Here is a 21,248-nt window from a genome sequence, read left to right on the forward strand (position 1 = left end):
CAGGTCAGAGGGTGCCTTGTCACAGACACAAGATCTGCACCTGCACCACCTGTGCTTTGGGACGGCGGAGGGGCTCATGGCAGCATGAAACATGAAAGTAAAGTAATGACCATCAAAAGTTTAATTTGAACTAAATTTGGGTTTACAGTGCTGTAGTTATTATCATGTGATGGAGTTCTGTGGCACAGAGATGAAGATACATCAGGCTTTGATACAAAAACAATCTCCTAAAGTGAGGGGTTTTCCATTCCAATCAAGCTTCACTTGTTGTATACATATTATGTATTATAACCTTGAACCTGGCTGTATTGTTTCATTTCTTTAACTTGATGCAGCCTCTTTGGCCCTCACATTGCAGAGTGTGTTCACCAGCAACTATAGGGGGCAGTGGCCTCTTCCTTAATGACTGAAAGGAAATACTTGACTTTTTTTCTCATTTCAAATAAGAACATTTAATTGAGGTGACATTTTGGTTATAGTGTGATCCAGATTGTAAACCTAAATAAATATAAAATCCATAAGTACACAGCCAACACAAGGGAAACAGGTCACTGTTACAGAGGCAGTGATCTGTTTGTGATCAGTAACCTCACTGAAGATCCACTAGGGTGTCATTATAACTCAACTGTCCTGCCAACCATGACTGGCACAACTAGTGCTACCTGTATTAACGTTTGTCCTCCTACCAATGTTACTACTGCAACCACCTGTGCAACCACTTACTGTCCCACTGCTAAATAAACACTTTCCTCTAGTTGTGTACAGGTTGGATTTCGACTATCACCCACTCTTCTGTATATATCAGGTTATATCGAGATTAACTGCTAATGCAATGGAGTTTTTTTTCAAGTTTCAAGATATATATATATATATACAGTATACATATATACTATATACAGTATATTATATACTGTATATATGTACTGTATATATATACTGTATATATATACAGTATATTATATACTGTATATATATATACTGTATATATATACAGCGAGATAGGTACACAGAGAGAATACAAACATACAAGGGCTACAATATAAGATATAAGTAATCATAAAATATATAATGAAGTATTATAAACTTGTAGTAAACATATATAGAATAAAGAGCTTGAAACTTGAAACTTGTCTGAAACTATGCGCGTGACACGAGTGCACAGAACAGTATCCGCGAGCGGAAAAGTATCCTCCTGTGGCGGAGGAGCATTTCTGCTCCGCGTGCACGAAATGCGGTCCTGCGAGCACGGGGCAGTATTTAGCGCGAGCCCGACCCACCCCACGCTCTCCCAACGCTCGTTCTCTGGTCCGTTCTCGTCATACATCGTCGGCTGGTCCAGGTGACGTTAGTGGGCCGGATGGAACAGACAGGCGGCTGGTGTTCCTGTTCCTCTGATCGCAATGGTCGTGCCGGCCACACGGCGCGTGAGCGTCCCGAGAGTTATCGACGCTCGATCATGTGCACGTTCAGTAGTTGCCTATATATTCAGTTCACCATAAACATGAGCACGTACACGAGCCCTCTACCAAAAGTGTTTTTGAGATGTAATAGGCGTAAGCATTTCAAATATAGCTTCTATGGAAGAAGAGACTCCTCCTGTGTCACCAGGTTCCTCCTAATAACTGCACGGGTCGCTTACCAGCGTTTCATGTGAACAGTTCGCGGAAGCGTGATGTCAGGGTAATATGAGGACACGGCCCGCGCGCCCGGTCACGGAGTCAGATACCCAGAGGTGCGGCGGCCAATTCAATTCCGGCGCTGCCCGAGGCTGTCAACGTAACGGCCTCCCTCCTTCCCTCACACACACATACGCACACACACGCACACACACGCGCGCACTAAAGCACACACTGCGTCTGGTACTTGGAGTGAAAAACAGAAAGTAAGGCCAGCTAGTATCAGTCGTAACGTCAACAGTCGACCTGCCCGGTTGTACCGTCCCTGTCCTCCTTTGGGCCAGCAGCACCGACCCGTCGCTATGTCTCTGCCCGCCGTCTCCCGCCTTCTCAGGAGCGCTCTGAGGACTCAGCTCGTCCCTGCGGCCAATTTGTCGTCCAAACCGGCCAAACACAACATCACTGCAGCGGTGAGTTTACGTTCACTTCTACACGAAATAACATTCACGAACACTGACATAACATGAACACATATTCACCGCAGCGCGAGCATTAGCTTTATGAGGTGCTATCGTTTTAATAGCAGCTGATATGACGGAGCAGGTAATCCACCCGCGGGGCTCACTTCCCCCGACGACGTCAAACTTCACATGTCATGCTTCACTAATAGCTTACTTAAATGGGATTTGTAATATCCTATTTATTTATCCTGCTGTGCACCATGCACAATTTTTAGTTATTTTACTTTATCTGATCAAATTGATTTATTTTGAACTCTTTCAACAAGTGCGTCAGCACCTCGCCATTATTCCGCTTAAATCCAACACGTAGACGTCTCTGCCAGCTCAGACACAATCAGCAAGATAAGGACAATGGAAATGTTCATATGTCATAAAGTCTTTTATGTTCGGTCCACAATGATTTAGTCGGTGTTTACTTGAGTAACAGGCTGCATATTGTGTAGTCGCTGTGTAAACTGTTGAGCAAGTGCCAAAGGACTGACCTTGATGTTGATCGCTGTCAGACTGATTTCAGTCTTAGTCACATGACCCCATGAAATATAATAGGAGTTATTCAGCGCCATTACATGTTCGGTTACATGGAGCTCAGTAGTTTCCACATTTGGAGAGGGAATGGCTTAATAATAGCATTATTATTATTATAATTATAAAGAGCATTTTACAATGACGTATTGATAAGGCTATGGCATTAGCATGAGAACAGTGGAGCATGAGAGGGCTGGGGTCAGTTGGAAACATGTTTGCCCAAGTTACAACTAGAAAACTAAAATGAAGCAGAAACCTTCGATTTTTGTGAATTAATGTTACGTATGTATGTCCTCTGTGTGGAAATAGTTACAGAAGAGTTTTCACTTGATGAAGAAGATGAAATGCATTGATTGGCCCAGCATGTGTTCGAAACGTGTTGCACCGGGCCAACAGCTTGTGTACTTATGTTACCATGACACTGATGCTTTGAGAAGTGTGTCATATTTTAGTAGAAACCGACTGTTTTATTATTGGTGCTAATACATATATGCAACATTTAATATATTTGAGGATAATAACGAAAACAATGATCTAATATTCATTTCTATCACAGACAATATAATCCAAGATGCGCTTTGAGCGTAAAGCGTCCTATAGGGTACGAGATGCAAACAAAACGAGGTGCTTCGCATATCAAAACGTTGCTCCATAGCGCCACATGGTGGCCAAAACCCTCCGCAGGGTGCCTTCAAACCCTCACCACAGGCTTCCATGTGACTCTAATACATGTAGATATATCTGACTGAAGCTTTGTTTTTCCTGCTGCTACTTTCCTCTTCACAGAGGAGAGACACCAAGTGACAGGGAGAGTGCTTTATAGAGTTTGTTATTGTTTAGAACACTAACCAAACCAGCCACATGGTCCCGATATGGCTTTGATATCTTATCAGTCTAATTATCAGGACAGAGAGCAGAAATGTAAGAATGGCCAGACAAATGGTTGAAAATTGTGACTGTTTTGATTTAATGAGGACATCGGGACCGTCTTCTAATAGGTCACATTTCATTAGAAGACCAGGGTGCTCGAGTCGCTGCTCATGCTCCGTTTTTTTAGAGGACTTTTTGAGCCCTGAAAATGGAGACGGGTAGAATGATGTTTGTGGATTGAAGCCTAACAGACTACAGAATCTAAGAGCAGTCTTTCCTGCCAAAGATAACAGCAACCCTCTGCTTTATATTGACCAAATATGGACACAAGTGTAGGAAACCGCTATTCTGAACCACATAAAGCTTCATCAGATACCAAAATGGGAAAAGAGAATGGGTTCAGCCATTCCCTTCCTGTTGTTTTGGAGTTTCAGTAAGGTTGCTGTGAACTGATGGGACTAATGAGTGTGTATTGTGTTTACCACCCTCAATGAAATGAAGTATCTCCACCAGAGAAGTCTGGGCGGAGATTATGTGTTTGAGTTGTGTGTGTGCGTGTATGTGCATTTGTCCGTCCGTCCACGGTTCATCTTGCATACTACTGGACCCATCAGCCTAATATTGTTATGCTGTGGATCATTTGGAGGCATAAAGATATTAAGTTTATGTTTTCGGATTATCCGTCCGTCCCATTCTCGTGAACGCGATATCTCAGGAAGGTCTGGAAGGAATTTCCTCAAATTTGGCGCAAACGTCCACAAAGTGTCAAGGTCACTGTGATCTCACAAAAACACGTTTTGGGCCACAACTGATAATTATGACAATTCCATACAAATGATGTTGGACAGACATGGATGTAAACTGCTAATTTGACTGGTTGGCGGAGGCGTACAACCGTGTGGTGGTAATTCTAATTAATTGCACTTGCGGTTGCGGCGATTCACACTTTTTGAAAAACATATTCGTTGACTGTGTTATACCGTCCTCGACTGCTGACTCAGCACGACTCTGAACCGGCCGGTAGGTGATAAAACTGCTTCCAACGGGTCGCAAACGTGGCTACAGTATCAGTAGTATCATTCAAACTAACATGACGGCAGTGGTCGTTCCAGACACACCTGGTGGAGATCTGCACTCTACTCTTTTCTAGTTTATATTATTCTCAGGGGGCATTAGAGAATTAAAGGTATTCTCACATGCTGCTAAAATCCATCCTTTTGTCTCCGTGTGTCCCTCAGGAGCAGGCAGTAGCTATGACTGCCCTGTTTGTGGCCATCTTGGGTCCCTCCGGCTGGATACTGTCTCACCTAGAGGACTACAAGAAGGGGCATTAGAGGAGGAGGAGAAAGAAGAGGGAGAGGAGTATCATTCCGGCCCAGATGAAGATGCAGATCAGTCGGCCCACTCTCCCTCCAGGTCTCTCGCTCTGCTCCGTCGTTCTTCGGCCGACAAGACCAAGTTCCAGTTGTTTGCGCATTTCTGACCTGTGATAACGTGCATCTGTGCACAAGCTCTTACCAATAAATACATGTTCAGTACATAGAAGAGTGGGCTCAGTGTGTGTGCTGTCGTGATTGTAGTAAAGATTGAAACTGCGCTGATAAGACTCACAAGGCTGCAACTAAAGATTATTTCCAAGTTGGATTCATCTGTCAATTTTTTCTTAACTAACAGATTTAGCATACTAAATGTCAGAAAAACAAATCATCACAGCTGGAGTTTTGTCCGTCCAACGGTCCAAACCCCAAAGACATTCAGTTTATAGTGATATAAAGAGAAAAGGGAGCTGGAGAATGTTTTGACACTTTTCCTTCATAAGAAGCTGAAACCTTTGAAGAAAACAGTCGTGGCTCCATTTAGTCCACTAATGGATGGACTAGCAGCTAAACACTTGGTTCATCTGCAGGTCACTTCTCTAATCCAGGCAGTTTGTAGCTGCCAGACACAACACTAGGGGTGTCACGGATCACAAACCTCACGGTTCGGATCACGGTTCAGGAGTCACGGTTCGGATAATTTTTCGAATCAACAAAGAAAAGGGGAGGAAACAAATATAACTTTGCTTTCCATTTATTAATGAAAGAACTTCAAGAACACTTAAAGCAAAGAACTTTGGCCTATAGTCTTACATGAAAACACAAATATTGAAGATGTCCAATTTGAAACAAAATGAAATAAATAAATAAAAATAATACATTCAAGAATTCTGTTAAGTTTAAGTGCAACATGAGTTATGTCGATATCCTCGTCCTTTGATCAATACTGAAAGAAAGAAACAGCCAGTGAGCTTCCACTGCTTACACTGAACTGAACTGCTCAGCAACAACTTGGGTCTATGTTTACTTCCTGTCAGGTCATTCAAATACACAATAATGTTACATTACTGTGACATTATTTTCAAAAAGATGAGAATATCTCCATTGTCTGGGGAGAGGGTGAACCTTTCTGTGGTGACTGGAATATTATTGGGCCTGTCTAGCTTCCACTCTGATGCTTCTGTCAGCACCTGAACCAGGTGTGTGTGTGTGTGTGTGTGTGTGTGTGTGTGTGTGTGTGTGTGTGTGTGTGTGTGTGTGAGATGCTCACAGAGGGGGCGTGTCTACAGCACCGGACTAAGAAGCACTCCGCCGTGGTGAAAGCAGTCTCTGCAGTCTTTTCCTTCTCATAGAGGTCTGGAACAGCTTCACACTGAAGTGGGTGCGTGAGTGGATTTCGTAGCGTGGCTCAAGCATTTTAACCAGATTTAGAAATCCTTTGTTTTCTACACCGGAGTGTCCCCGTCGCTGACAGAAGGGATGGTGTCTCTTCATGTGTGGACATGCCGATGTTTTGCCGTTGTCGTGCGTCTCTCTTTAAATAACGCCTACATACCGTAACGGTTTCGTCCACCACCCTCATCCGTCATTATACGTTACAGGGAAGACAAAACTGTTCGAGAGACAGCGCGATCCTTCTTGTGGCACTGGCACCTCTGCGTCACTCAGCGTCAGTCTGTGTCACTCAGCGTCACTCAGTGGCAGTCAGCGTCAGTCTGTGTCAGTCTGTGTCAGTTCAGCGTCACTCAGTGGCAGTCAGCGTCAGTCTGTGGCAGTCTGTGTCAGTTCAGCGGAAAGAGTCAGCTGTGGCAGGCGAGCATAGTTCGGCAATAGTCAAGAAGCTGCGGAGCTGAGGGGGCGGAGCCACATTTCCTGAGAACACCCGTTGTTGTTACGACAGATCAGCTTCCATAAATCAGTTTTATGATTTTAGGTGAGTCACCGGAGCCCCCTGTTCTCTGTATGCATCCTTAGAGTAAGTACGTTGTACTTTTTTGTTTCTCATTCATTTTATTTAAGTATGATTTTGCTGGTTTTGCAACAAAATGGAACATAATACACTCTTTCCAAATTATTACTTTTATAGTCATTTACAACAATCGGCTAAAATAATGAAAATAAATCATCCGTTTTATTATCATTTAAAAGTATATATACAAATTAAAATTAAAATTAAAACCCATAAAATGTCCAATCCAAAAATACATGTTTGAAAATATCTTCACTCTTCCTCTGCTTATATGTATATGTATGTCAGTAGGTGACACAAGCTGCCAGAGAGTGACGCAGAGTGACACAAGCTGCCAGAGAGTGACGCAGGGTGACGCAGAGTGACACAAGCTGCCAGAGAGTGACGCAGAGTGACACAAGCTGCCAGAGAGTGACGCAGAGTGACGCAGAGTGACACAAGCTGCCAGAGAGTGACGCAGGGTGACGCAGAGTGACACAAGCTGCCAGAGAGTGAGGCAGAGTGACGCAGAGTGACGCAGAGTGACACAGAGTGACACAAGCTGCCAGAGAGTGACGCAGAGTTACGCAGGGTGACGCAGAGTGACACAAGCTGCCAGAGAGTGACGCAGAGTGACGCAGAGTGACACAAGCTGCCAGAGAGTGACGCAGAGTGACACAAGCTGCCAGAGAGTGACGCAGGGTGACGCAGAGTGATTACTTATATGTATATGTATGTCAGTAGTAGGGTTGGGTATCATTTGGGGTTTTTTTCCGATACCGGTGCTAAAACGATACTTTTAAAACGATACCGGTGCCTGAACGGTGCCTGAACCGATACTTTTTTCTTCAAATTGAACAATATATTAACTGTTAAAGTATACTATCAATATAAATAAATACAAAACACTTGGCTTCAAACTACAGCTTCAAACTTTTTAACTGTGAACAATATGTTAACTGTTAACAGTTTACAGTATACTTAAATAAATATAAATAAATACAAAACACACGCACACTTTGTACACACACTGCAGCAATTATTTTGCAGCAATATGAGCATATTTTCCCCCTCTGGCAAAATACGACACGTCTCATGCCTTATTTTATTTTACCAGTTGGTGGCGGTAATGCGCCAATTCGTCGTTTGCCAACCGCCAGTACACCTCAAAGGAGGAGAAGAAGAAGAAGCTTTGGCGTGCCTGTGTTGTTGTGCTCATGAGCGACAGCGCTACGTACCCCGTTGTAATAATACTATGAGTGAGGAGCAGAGGACAGAGTCCTGCTGCCAGGACGGAGTCATCAGGGTACTGTAAAAAAAGTATTTCAATCGGCGCAGGCACCGAAATGAAGCACCGAAATCTGCGTTACGTTTCGGTCCGGTAGGTACCGAACGTATAGGAACCGGTTCCATACCGGCACCGAGTTTCGGTGCCCAACCCGAGTCAGTAGGTGACACAAGCTGCCAGAGAGTGACGCAGGGTGACAGAGAGTGATGCAGGGTGACAGAGAGTGACGCAGGGTGACAGAGAGTGACGCAGGGTGACAGAGAGTGATGCAGGGTGACGCAGTGACACAGGGTGATGCAGAGTGACACAGGGTGACAGAGAGTGACGCAGGGTGACAGAGAGTGACGCAGGGTGACGCAGGGTGACGCAGAGTGACACAGGGTGACGCAGAGTGACACAGGGTGACAGAGTGATGCAGGGTGACAGAGAGTGACAGAGTGATGCAGGGTGACAGAGAGTGACGCAGGGTGACAGAGAGTGACGCAGGGTGACAGAGTGACGCAGGGTGACAGAGAGTGACGCAAGGTGACAGAGAGTGACAGAGTGACGCAGGGTGACAGAGAGTGACGCAGGGTGACGCAGAGTGACACAGGGTGACGCAGAGTGACACAGGGTGACAGAGTGACGCAGGGTGACAGAGAGTGACAGAGTGACGCAGGGTGACAGAGAGTGACGCAGGGTGACAGAGTGACGCAGGGTGACAGAGAGTGACGCAGGGTGACAGAGTGACGCAGGGTGACAGAGAGTGACGCAGGGTGACAGAGAGTGACGCAGGGTGACGCAGAGTGACACAGGGTGACGCAGAGTGACGCAGGGTGACAGAGAGTGACGCAGGGTGACAGAGTGACGCAGGGTGACAGAGAGTGATGCAAGGTGACAGAGAGTGACAGAGTGACGCAGGGTGACAGAGAGTGACGCAGGGTGACGCAGAGTGACACAGGGTGACGCAGAGTGACACAGGGTGACAGAGTGACGCAGGGTGACAGAGAGTGACAGAGTGACGCAGGGTGACAGAGAGTGACGCAGGGTGACAGAGAGTGACAGAGTGACGCAGGGTGACAGAGAGTGACGCAGGGTGACAGAGTGACGCAGGGTGACAGAGAGTGACGCAGGGTGACAGAGAGTGACAGAGTGACGCAGGGTGACAGAGTGACGCAGGGTGACAGAGAGTGACGCAGGGTGACGCAGAGTGACACAGGGTGATGCAGAGTGACACAGGGTGACGCAGAGTGATGCAGGGTGACAGAGAGTGACAGAGTGACGCAGGGTGACAGAGAGTGACGCAGGGCAACCAAGTTGTATACATCATGTATTTACTTGTTATTTGTATGTAATAGAAAAGTGAGCATGTGTAGTTCATGAAGCAATAAATAATGACAATTGAAAAATATAGAGAGATGTTTGGTTCATTCTTTTCAAACACTAAGCCTAATTTACCTAAGTCATTGATTTAATTGTCACACTTAAATCCTGAATTGACTGGTGAAACAGAAGAAGTTAAAAGGCCAAGATGAGAAGATATAATGTTGGTCAAATACTGTGGTCCAAATTCAATTTATTCAGTTTTATTGGCATTGAGATATAGAAAGTTTGACTCTAGAATATTCAAACAATTCCGAATCTCACAAGACAAGAGCAAAAACAAGATGAATGTGTTCTCCTTTCTTCGTTGCTGTCATGTTAACTGTCTTGTGACCCCTAAGATTGATCTCTGGAGCTGTAGGTGGATGCAGACTGTCAGAAGTGTTACTATTTTGAAAATGTATCACTGATTGTGTTACTATGGGAACTAAAGCAAGGTCCACTGGAGGCTGTTTAATAATAGAGTGCAGTGATGAGATTAACGTGTTATACATTTATAATATTAGCAATTTCCTGCCACGTTTTTAATATTTTGTAATACTATATTGAACGTAATTTTCTTTTCTTTCTCGGAACTGAATCACGCTGCAAGCAATCGCTCCATTTTGTAGCCTCAGATGGCTTAATTGTTCCTGAAAGAGCACTCTTCTAACGTGCATTTATTAATATAGCTGTATAGTAGTAGTGTGATGGCAATAACATAACAAAAATAATGATGTGGCCTGCTGTACATGTGTTAAGTAGTAGCCTATGTAACGTAGCCTATAAAACAATCAATACATATGGTAACATATACTAACAATGATAATAATATACTGTGTTGTCAAACTTGTATTAAACTTGTTTATCTGCTTTTTATATGTAGTGCTATATATTGTGATGACTTCCATAACAGGACAACTACGTTTATTTAACACAAGTACACCGCTAGACACTGCATTTTTTTGGTCAGAATTTCTTGCCATGTTTAATTATTCATTTGTAAAATTCTCATGTTGTTTTTATGTTTAATTGGAGTTTATTCTATTTTTTGACTTGTTCAGTTTTATTTTGATTCCAATTAACAGATATAAAAATAGGTTCTCTCAACCCTGTGTCCTGACTGTCTCTGCGTCTGGTTCTATTCCTCGTGTGTTCCCACCCGTGACAACTGCAGCTTTATTGATTCAGCAAACACTTGTGCTTTCATTTGTAACAGAATTTTGACTATTATTGAATTGTCCACCATCACATTAATTACATCCAACAAGTTTCAACAGCACTTTTCATCGAAAACAACAAAACAGAACCTAAATCGAGCTAAACAGAACCTTAGAAAAAGTATTTTTCAAATAAACTGACATCTAGTGGCAGTCCTGTGGCAGCTCTGACTACTGTCAGCAACATTATATCTTCTCATCTTGGCCTTTTAACTTCTTCTGTTACACCAGTCAATTCAGGATTTAAGTGTGACAATTAAATCAATGACTTAGGTAAATTAGGCTTAGTGTTTGAAAAGAATGAACCGAAACATCTCTCTATATTCTTCAATTGTCATTATTTATTGCTTCATGAACTACACATGCTCACTTTTCTATTACATACAAATAAGTAAATACATGATGTATACAACTTGGTTGCAAATTAACCATCAACATCAAATATCAGATGAAATAACCTGCATTAAATACATCCGTATCTGGCACTCTGCGTCACTCTCTGTCACTCTCTGTCACTCTGCGTCACTCTCTGGCAGCTTGTGTCACTCTGCGTCACCCTGCGTCACTCTGCGTCACCCTGCGTCACTCTGCGTCACCCTGCGTCACTCTCTGGCAGCTTGTGTCACTCTCTGTCACCCTGCGTCACTCTGCGTCACCCTGCGTCACTCTGCGTCACCCTGCGTCACTCTGCGTCACCCTGCGTCACTCTCTGGCAGCTTGTGTCACTCTGCGTCACTCTGCGTCACTCTCTGGCCGCTTGTGTCACTCTGCGTCACCCTGCGTCACTCTCTGGCAGCTTGTGTCACTCTGCGTCACCCTGCGTCACTCTCTGGCAGCTTGTGTCACTCTGCGTCACCCTGCGTCACTCTCTGGCAGCTTGTGTCACTCTGCGTCACCCTGCGTCACTCTCTGGCAGCTTGTGTCACTCTGCGTCACCCTGCGTCACTCTCTGGCAGCTTGTGTCACTCTGCGTCACTCTCTGTCACCCTGCGTCACTCTCTGGCAGCTTGTGTCACTCTGCGTCACCCTGCGTCACTCTCTGGCAGCTTGTGTCACTCTGCGTCACTCTCTGGCAGCTTGTGTCACCTACTGACATACATATACATATAAGCAGAGGAAGAGTGAAGATATTTTCAAACATGTATTTTTGGATTGGACATTTTATGGGTTTTAATTTTAATTTTAATTTGTATATATACTTTTAAATGATTATAAAACGGATGATTTGTTTTCATTATTTTAGCCGATTGTTGTAAATGACTATAAAAGTAATAATTTGGAAAGTGTATTATGTTCCATTTTGTTGCAAAACCAGCAAAATCATACTTAAATAAAATGAATGAGAAACAAAAAAGTACAACGTACTTACTCTAAGGATGCACACAGAGAACAGGGGGCTCCGGTGACTCACCTAAAATCATAAAACTGATTTATGGAAGCTGATCTGTCGTAACAACAACGGGTGTTCTCAGGAAATGTCTCAGGAAATGTGGCTCCGCCCCCTCAGCGCCGCAGCTTCTTGACGGTTGCCGAACTATGCTCGCCTGCCACAGCTGACTCTTTCCGCTGAACTGACACAGACTGCCACAGACTGACGCTGAGTGACACTGACTGCCACTCAGTGACGCTGAGTGCCACAGACTGACGCTGAGTGACACAGACTGACGCAGAGGTGCCAGTGCCACAAGAAGGATCTCGGCCCTGCACAAATGTTCCCAAACTTGCGACTTAAATGACGCCGCGGCTTCTGACGTTCCTCCGCTCGCCATGACTTCACCGTTAAATGCTTCTAAGCTGCTCCGTTCACGTGAACACACTACTGCTTTGTATCTGTTCACTGACACTCTGCACTGATATTCGGGGACTTGTTACTTGAAAAGGAACAGCAACAGTTGAACTTTACACACTATGATTACACTGTAAAAAATAAATAGATAAATACTCGATTGATCCGCGGTTCATGAGTGAACCGAACCGTGAGGGCTGATCCGAACGGATCACGGATCGATCCGTGACACCACTACACAACACCGATTTAAAGTTGAATCCACAGGCCTCTCACCCGTCTCTCCTTTGAGCTCTATATTCTCACTGTTTTTTTCTCTCCATTTCCTTTTTCCTGTCTCCTTTTTAGTGTCTATGTATTGTGGGCCATATACAGAAAGTATAAGGAGTCACGGGCCAAACGATAGCAGGCCCAAATGTTGTCAACCAGTTACACTGCAAGAACGCCATGTTTCTAGACCAGGAAGCACCACGTGCCAGTGTACGAAGTGTGGGACTGATGTTTGAACATTATACTCTCAAATAAGGCAAACACACTTTTCCTTGACTTCTGTAAAAAGGTACAAATTTTCCCAACATTCCTTACATTTTTGGCACTCGCTCTCTGTCCTTCTCCATGTTTTCCTGATCAGCTGAGGTCAATGTTTTCATCGACTAGTAGACAATGAAGGCAGTGTAAAAGTCATGCCATAGACATAGAGGGTTAATGAGGTCGTTGTTCATAGCCGATGCTGCCTAAGCGAGGTTAACGCGTATGAGTGCATACTGTAGACTGTACATGCACATACTTTTCAGTAGGCCAACATTTCTGTATTAAATATCCTTTTTTTTTTTAAATTGGTCTTAATTGATATTCAAATTTTCTGAGATACAGAATTTTGAGTTTTCATTAGCTGTAAGCCATAATCATCAAAATTAAAATAAATAAACGCTTGAAATATATCACCCTGTGTGTAATGAATCTATGAGTTTCACTTTTTGAATTGAATTACTGAAATAAATGAACTTTTCGATATATTCAAATTCATTGAGATGCACCTGTATATTCAACACATCTTTGTCTCCGAAGTCTGAAATACTTTACATGGTTATTTACTCCTACTTTTTGAATTGGAATATAAACAAACTGATTTATGTCCTGATTTATTCCTCCTTGTGGGTCAAATATTAAAACCATGGTTTATTATGTGCAAACAGAACCAACAGCTTTCTTACCAGGAGCTCTCACCACTGGAGGAAGCACAGGAAGAGAAACCACAACATGATAGTTGAAACAATTTTATTCCATGAAAATATCAACCATTGGCACTTAATTTACTCTCATAAAATAAACTTTTAAAACCCTTTGCAATCTGGTTAAAAATGAAACATAACCAGTCCAGGAATGTGGCCCAAGCCATGTGGAAGTAAACGGTTCTATTACAGCAGACACATTTCCTTCGCCTGGCTGTCGATCACAGATCATTTGCATCAATACATCCGACAAGAGAAGACGATCTCAGGAACCGTGAAACTGTCAAAACTAACGGGACAACTGGCAAGTATGGAAGTCAATCTCTGCCCAAACAATAAAAGTAGAAATGCAAAAATTTTAATAAAAAAAGAATTCATGGCAATTAAAATAAATTATGAGATAGTCAAAATTATCGAAGTTATGATCTCTCAATTTTGACATGTCAGTTTAGCTAAAACTAATGTCTCCAGAGAACACAATATTTGTCTGTTTCCATGGTCACTGTGTCAGATTCGGCAATTATAGTTTTAAATTCTTGCGTGACTTGGCGGAACGACATGAAAGACTACTAGACCAATCAATGCTTGCTGTCTTCCATAACTCGTATGATGTCATCAAAAGGAGGTGCTAGGAACCGCCGTCCAGGAACAAGAATGCAAACAAACAATGGTGCTTTATTGTTCCCCTTCGGAGCAGACACCTTATGTCTGCCGTGTCTATAAACAAGCCGATACGGCATCGTCTGAACCCGGCAGAGTAGTCAAACACAGCAATCCTGCAATGTGTGCAGCTACTTTCATGAGTGTTGCAGTACTCAATGTTCTTCTAGTGTTTGCTCAACTCCTGGTTTATCCTCCTGAGTTAAGTAGCTTCAAGAACATGTGAGCAGGGACTTTAACCCCATCCGGGAGTCTAACGTAAAGGACTCAGACATGCACTGCTGGGCACCAACAGTGCACATAAACGCATCCGCTTTTGACCGCCGATACCTTTTTCTCTCGACACAAGAGTACAACATGGGAAATTCATGTCACAGAGGCAGATAAGGGAAACGCGGGCTTCCTTTACGTGCCAGTATGTGCTGCTGTAACAGCACACACACACACACACACACACACACACACACACACACACACACACACACACACACACACACACACACACACACACACACACACACACACACACACACACACACACACACACACACACACACACACACACACACACACACACACACACACACACAGCGTAAAAGCAAGGCCAAGCAAGGGCAAATTTCAAACAAGGCTCGCTTGTTTCTGCATCAGACACACATTTCAGTCAAGTCTTTATCAGAGCACATTTCACCAAACTCCTCTCAAACCACCGCAAACTCCAAAAAATATGTAAAGTGCGATGCCACACACAGATACAGAGCTTCTCGCAGTTGAAAAGAAAATCAAACAAAAATTTGAAAAACTCCAAATCTGAAGAAGGAAGCGGTTTGGTGTGGCGGGGACTCTTGTGCCGAGCGTCCAAAAGAGCCACCGTTAAAATGCATCTAGAAGACAAAAGGAGTTTTCGGGTAACTGTCCACTGTTAAGAAACAATTCCTGTCCCATTGTTGGTCCCATGGGTGCTGAACGTCTGTAGTCTTGTCCTTACAATCTGAAGTGTGTTGACAACATTCATTTCTGATCACAGCCCTCCCTAGTATTATAGATTGAACTTCCCAGCAATAAATAAACACTTTATTTGTTGCACTGTGAGACTGTTCTTTCTGATGTAACAGAACTGATTGTAGCTCGTGACGTACAGGGAAATATTCACGGGTTAGAGGAATTCTTTGAGGGGATTGGAAAATAATTGGCTGTTTTACGATTACGATGGAGTAAGCAGCGAGATGTGGGACAACAATATGTCCAGTTGGAATGTGCAGAACAATCTGCAACAGCACAAAAAATAGAAACATTCTGGATGGGACAGAAGCAAAATGAATCAAACTCTGCTCCACAAATTCCACCTGTGGCCAGATGTTTAAAGAAATAACATGCATACGCTGTTTCCCACATAATGCCCTTAAGGTGCCTAATTTAAAAAGCACCCGCTCCGCCACCAGACCCTAACGAAAAGCAGTCGCTCAGGACTGTGGGAATTGGATGAGTCGATTGTTCAGTGTAGTGCAGAAAAAGAAACCAGCAAAACACATTTGGTCGTGAAGATTAAAAAGCTATAAAAGACATGGAAATAATTTAAAATATGTACAAATCAGCTCAGTGTGGCAAAAAGATGAGAAAGGCTCTTGTTTAGTGGTCGGACCTTCCTGGAGGCCCCGTGTTCCAACCTCCGATCTATTCAGAAGAAGAAGAGCAGACGAACCGGACACATGCTCTACGCTGCCTGTGCGGCGCAGAATTTAAAAACAATTAAAATGTCCTGTCCCATGAAAACAGATATATAAAAAACCTCTTTGCTTGATGCTCGTCGAGAATAAATGAGCTGAGAAAGTCTCACAAACTGGAATTAACAATAACACACAGGCAGTCAGGTTTCAATTAGTTTGAACAAAAAATATATAAGGAAGAACAAAAAAAGAGCAGCAAGAGAGACGGTGTTAAAGAACAGACAGCCCTGAAGAGAAAACAACACTTTGGAAGTTAGAAAATAGAAGTTAAGGCCTCGAGGGAAAAAGCCAGAATCTTTGCATAAAACCATCACGTTCCTGTCTCAGCAACCTGCCTGCTGTTCTGTCTCACTGCAGTCATTGCATGGAGTCAGACTGTTTGTCACACACACACACACACACACACACACACACACACACACACACACACACACACACACAGGCCCTGAGAACGGTTAGTGTCATCCTGCTGCTAACCTGTAACCGCCGGCAACAGGGGACTACAGCATCCCGCTCTGCCGTCACATCATACAAGTCATGTGACGTGAACGCAGCATTGTGCCGTCCTACGGTGGAAACGTTACACGGATGGCAAGCAAGTCAGGAGTTTGAATAAAAGCCACTCTGGTCTCTGGTCCACCGGTAGCAAATGACATCACATCCCAGGTCTGACTGGTTTACGCGTGTCCCGGGATTTCCCCGGGTGAATCTAGTCTTGCTAGATTCTCGAGAGAAGGTGCGACTGGTGTCAGACTCACCCAGCGGCATTAGGTGCCGGCCAGGCGGGCCTCGTGCTGCTAGAGGGTGGCGAGGACCCTGAGGAAGGAGATGATGAGGACACAGAATGACTGTCCCACACCGAACACAAGAGCCTCCAAAGAGATCATCCTCTTTCCTGCGGCCTTGTACACACCTGCTATGGCTGCACCTTTAAAAAAACAAAAACATTATTCAACAGATTTGTTGTTTAATTTGACCTAATTTCTGATAAACTAGCAATGCTTTTACTTCAGTAAAATTTCATTGAATTGAGTAATGAATGGATAATTTAAAAAAAAATCTTTGCCAGTTACGAAATCACCGTTCACTGATACATCACAATGTAGAGACACCCGAGCCTAGGGATGCAACTATAGCTTCCAGGGGACGCAACATATTTTTTTTACTTTTGTTACATTGTGAACAACAAATCCGAGTCGAATTCGCCAGAAGGAGGGCTAGCTATCTTCAGCTGTTGGCAGACGATCAGTCCTGCAGAGCTAACGCTAAAGAAGGTTGCATTGAGTTTCATTATGGTGCGTTCAAGCTCTAATCAGTAAAGTGAGTATTAGGCGAAGGTAAATTACAGCGTTAAAATGATGTGTTCAAATGTAATCTTGTAAAATGCATGAAACATGAATAATATAACAAACATTAACGTTAGCTGTCAGTGCTAATGTTAGCTGCTGAAGTCAGAAACTAACGTAACCAACAGTCGAGCGTGTGTTAAAGCTACCAGGGTAATGCACAGAGGAAGTGATGTCATTGCAGGGTGTTTTACAAATTAAAGAAATTTTTTGAAGAAGTTCCTCTAACTGACATTCCCTGAAAAGGGAGCAGTGAGTACAGTTTATGTACACTGTTGAACGGAACACGTGTTTAGTGGTTTGTTTTTTAACGTGGTATTGAGAATTAAGGAATTTCACTGGTGTCGGTGTCGACAGACACAGTCTGGCATCGTGACATCCCTACCCGAGCCAAATCAATACAATCCAATATACGAGCATATTTCACAGGATCAAGTATCGGCTTACTGGTGAGGACCCCCCCAAAAAGTGGTCCCACGATGCCCATGAGGAGGATGGCGATGGGCATGAATCGGGCCATCTTGTGCTGGCGCAGCGTGGCGATGGACAGCAGAGCCGCGGGCAGGTGGAAGATCAGCGAGGAGACCGCTGCCCACAGGAACACTCCGTACCACATCTCTGGACAAACACACGACCATGCAGCCACACATCACTACATGACAATCAAAGTACAAGTTGTGACAATTCAATTAGATCATTCATTAATGTGATCCGGGCTATCTGGCTCCATGCACTTTATCTCCTCTTTGGAGAAGAAACATTTTGCAAATGAAAGAAAAAGCTGAATAAACAACTGAGGCGGAGACTCGAGTCCCAAGTTAAGAGAGGACTGTGCCAAATTTTGGCCTATAAGTTCTAAATATGTTTTTTATCACATCAATGGACATTTCAAAATGCACACAACAACATAGTAGCAGTTAGTGAATCAATAATAATCATGAATGCTCTGTGATACCCAGTGAATCCATGGTAATAAATGGACAGCCTTGACTGAGATACTTCGGTACACACCAAAATTTAAGGACAGGTAGTCCAATACCCTGTTAGGTACACCAGTATGGCACATTGTGGTATTTGTTATAAATGTAAATAATTTATTCAAAAGGTCAGATGTTGTTCAGAATGCATTCTTAAAACAGCTAACAGCAAACTCAGACTACGCTTTATCCAGCCTCATAGTCAAATGGAAGAACAAGTCAGTGCAACATAAACACGGTTTAATTACAACAGGGGTGCCCAATAGGTCGGAGGTAGATCGCATGCCATTCAAAAAAAATTAGATGTCCTCATGGCATTTGCCACTTGATTTTCTAACACACGGGTCACCACGTAAACTCCGGCGAGCTAATTAGTTAGCCTTCCAATGTATTTCTACAAAATAAGCTAAAGCTGTAGCGCCACGATTTGGGAAACTTCCAAAACCTGGCGTCAGAGCCGGAGACTCAACGGAAGGCGTGTGCCTAACTTGACAGTACGCGCTACACAGAGCAGATTGACAAGTGTCTGTCAGAGTTTGACAAACGCTTTCCAGACTTTGCTTTACTCGAGCCAGTTGCTACACTTATGTGCTGCACATTTGGGGAAGATATTGAGGTTGATTTACTCGCATCAAAAATGTCAACGCTGTTTCACCTGAACTCGTCTGGAGTGGAGGATGAGATGTTGACACTGCAAGCTGACATTCAGCTGAAGTCCAGGGCGCATGGACAGTTTTCTCACAGAGGAAAAGTCCCCAAACATGAGGACATGTGATACCTTCTTGACTGCATTATTCAGCTCTACTCATTTATGTGAGTCAGCCTTTTCCCACATGAAGAACATTAAGTCCAAACACCATGACTGATGATCATTTGAAGTCTGAGGCTGGCTACCAGCAGCTACTGTCCGGACTGTGCAACTCTGGCCAATCCCATTCAGTGCAAGTCATCAGAGTAAGGTAACGACCAACAATGTACAGAATTGTATTGTGCCATAAGGGTTCATGCAGTTATGCAAGGTACGCCAACATATATTGTAAATATAAAGTATAGTCAATACACATATATATATATATATATATATATATATACACATATATTCAGCATTTTTAATATAGGTAGATCATTTTGACTTGGTCATTTTAAAAGTAGCTCGAAAGCCGAAAAAGTGTGGGCACCCCTGAATTACAATGAGTGCCACGTCTCTAGCAGAACATGGCTGCTGAACCCTCCACAAAGCCACGATATACACTCAAAGGTGCAGGCTTTCTGTGATATACACCGTATTGTATAACTCAAGCACCTGTAAAGTTAGTCTCTTCCACTAATAGCGCTACTACTATTTGTAAATGTCAGATAATTTAACACTATTCTATTTCATTGTATATACTGTGCATTTTTGTTTTATCTTATATATTCTGATATTTAATTTGTCATACTCTGTTATTCTATTGTTTATATTGTGCATTTTTTAATACTTAATATTCGGGTTACTCTGTTACTTAGCTTTTTGGTGCGTCTCGCTGCTGTAACATACAAATTTCCCCCTGGGGATGGATGGATGGATGGCCTGCCTGCCTACCTACCTACCTACCTACCTACCTACCTACCTACCTACCACGATATACTTTCTTACTTAAAATCCCTACAGGTAACAGGACAATAAAGTTAACCTGCACGCCTACAATAGCTAGAAACAATGCAATGTAGTGGCACAATCAGTATATCCGAGTCCGACGATAAAAACAATGGTTGGGATGAAGCAGGAAGTTAGCTAGCTTCACTGCTACACAGTACCTTGACAATGCTAACGCGTACAAACAAACATGTAGGGATATATTTTAAGGGACATTTTGCACATTCAAACGTTCCCCATGTTCGTTAAAATGAAAATACTAGATGCGACTTCGTGTGGTATCCATCCTCAGAACACGTTACAGCATTTCAGCACTGATACACAGCCTGTATAACGTTAGCTAGCAAGCTACCAAACATTCGCCCACCTGAGAAGTCGTCGAGAGATGTGTCGTTTCCTCGGTGCGTGCCATTTTTTCTCGGAACTAAATTCAAACCGAGTATTTGCTGGACAAAGCCTATCTCGCTGTACCTATCCTGCATGTCTCAAACCGATACACTACGGTGCATGGACGAATGACGGCCAACACACTTCTAAAACCATGAGAGTCGGCGAGGGACTTGCCAGGACCCGACGCAAGAAGACTAGCTAGCATCAGGCTAGTTGGAGCTAGCTGTCAACACAACTTGTTTTGACGTCACGCAACTGTTGATGGTTAATTCGCCCCAGAGCTGGGTCTGTCAGGTAGCAGAGTAACCATAACAGTGGTCATACAACTGCAAACTTAACGCTGTTGGCTATGGAGAGTAAATATGAATGGTAGTGGTTTGTGAGAATGTTCCACTCAATGAGGACAATTGGGGGGATCTGCTGCATTTGTATGTTGCTAGGAAGTAGACTGCCTGAGAAGCTAAACCCCGGAAACCGATTGCCAATAGACGTAGAGACAGACGCACTTGAGATGGTGCTCCAAGTGGGGCAAATGACAGCAAGAGAGGTCATTGTTCAGCCAAATGCACATCTCACTTCTAACAAGTGAGTTATTCCTGTTTCACTCGCTCATAACCATAATTAAGTTATGGTTCTAGCCAGTGGCGGCTGGTGGAACATGTTCTAGGTAGGGCCATCCTATCAATTTCAGCAAACATCCCAGTATGATTTAATGTAAAAAAAATGGAAGTATCAAACACGCATTATTACTTGGCAGTTAAATATTTAACATTTATTCCAACACGAAAACAATCAGTAAATAACACTTATATAATATAATATAACATGTTCATTTATTGAGATGTCCTA

General features: G+C 43.3%; 2 protein-coding genes across 2 annotated transcripts; one reads left to right on the forward strand and one right to left on the reverse strand.

The window, feature by feature from the left end:
• The first annotated feature begins 1,651 nt into the window (after window positions 1-1,651).
• Window positions 1,652-5,077, forward strand: cox8b (cytochrome c oxidase subunit 8B). Its single transcript, XM_079274478.1, has 2 exons — window positions 1,652-2,086; window positions 4,771-5,077. Exons 1-2 carry the CDS (start codon window positions 1,979-1,981, stop codon window positions 4,864-4,866), a joined length of 204 nt encoding a protein of 67 aa, XP_079130604.1. The 5' UTR covers window positions 1,652-1,978; the 3' UTR covers window positions 4,867-5,077.
• Window positions 5,078-13,702: 8,625 nt separating this feature from the next.
• On the reverse strand, window positions 13,703-20,534 carry tmem170a (transmembrane protein 170A). The gene is made up of 3 exons (XM_079292517.1): window positions 20,377-20,534; window positions 17,844-18,014; window positions 13,703-16,978 (listed from the first exon to the last, which is right to left on the reverse strand). The coding sequence occupies exons 1-3, from the start codon at window positions 20,489-20,491 to the stop codon at window positions 16,848-16,850; spliced, it is 417 nt and encodes a 138-aa protein (XP_079148643.1). The 5' UTR covers window positions 20,492-20,534; the 3' UTR covers window positions 13,703-16,847.
• Window positions 20,535-21,248: the final 714 nt, after the last annotated feature.

This window comes from Melanostigma gelatinosum (genome assembly GCF_949748355.1).
Source record: "Melanostigma gelatinosum genome assembly, chromosome: 1".
Taxonomy (NCBI): Eukaryota; Metazoa; Chordata; class Actinopteri; order Perciformes; family Zoarcidae; genus Melanostigma; species Melanostigma gelatinosum.

Bases quoted from the DNA above. Each gene is read 5' to 3' on its own strand.
- cox8b (XM_079274478.1), top strand. From the start codon at position 1,979: ATGTCTCTGCCCGCCGTCTCCCGCCTTCTCAGGAGCGCTCTGAGGACT. The intron at 2,087-4,770 runs GTGAGTTTACGT...TGTGTCCCTCAG, and splicing joins AACACAACATCACTGCAGCG to GAGCAGGCAGTAGCTATGAC.
- tmem170a (XM_079292517.1), bottom strand. From the start codon at position 20,491: ATGCAGGATAGGTACAGCGAGATAGGCTTTGTCCAGCAAATACTCGGT. The intron at 18,015-20,376 runs GTGGGCGAATGT...GTGTTTGTCCAG, and splicing joins ATCTCTCGACGACTTCTCAG to AGATGTGGTACGGAGTGTTC. The intron at 16,979-17,843 runs GTAAGCCGATAC...GTTTTTTTAAAG, and splicing joins TTTTGGGGGGGTCCTCACCA to GTGCAGCCATAGCAGGTGTG.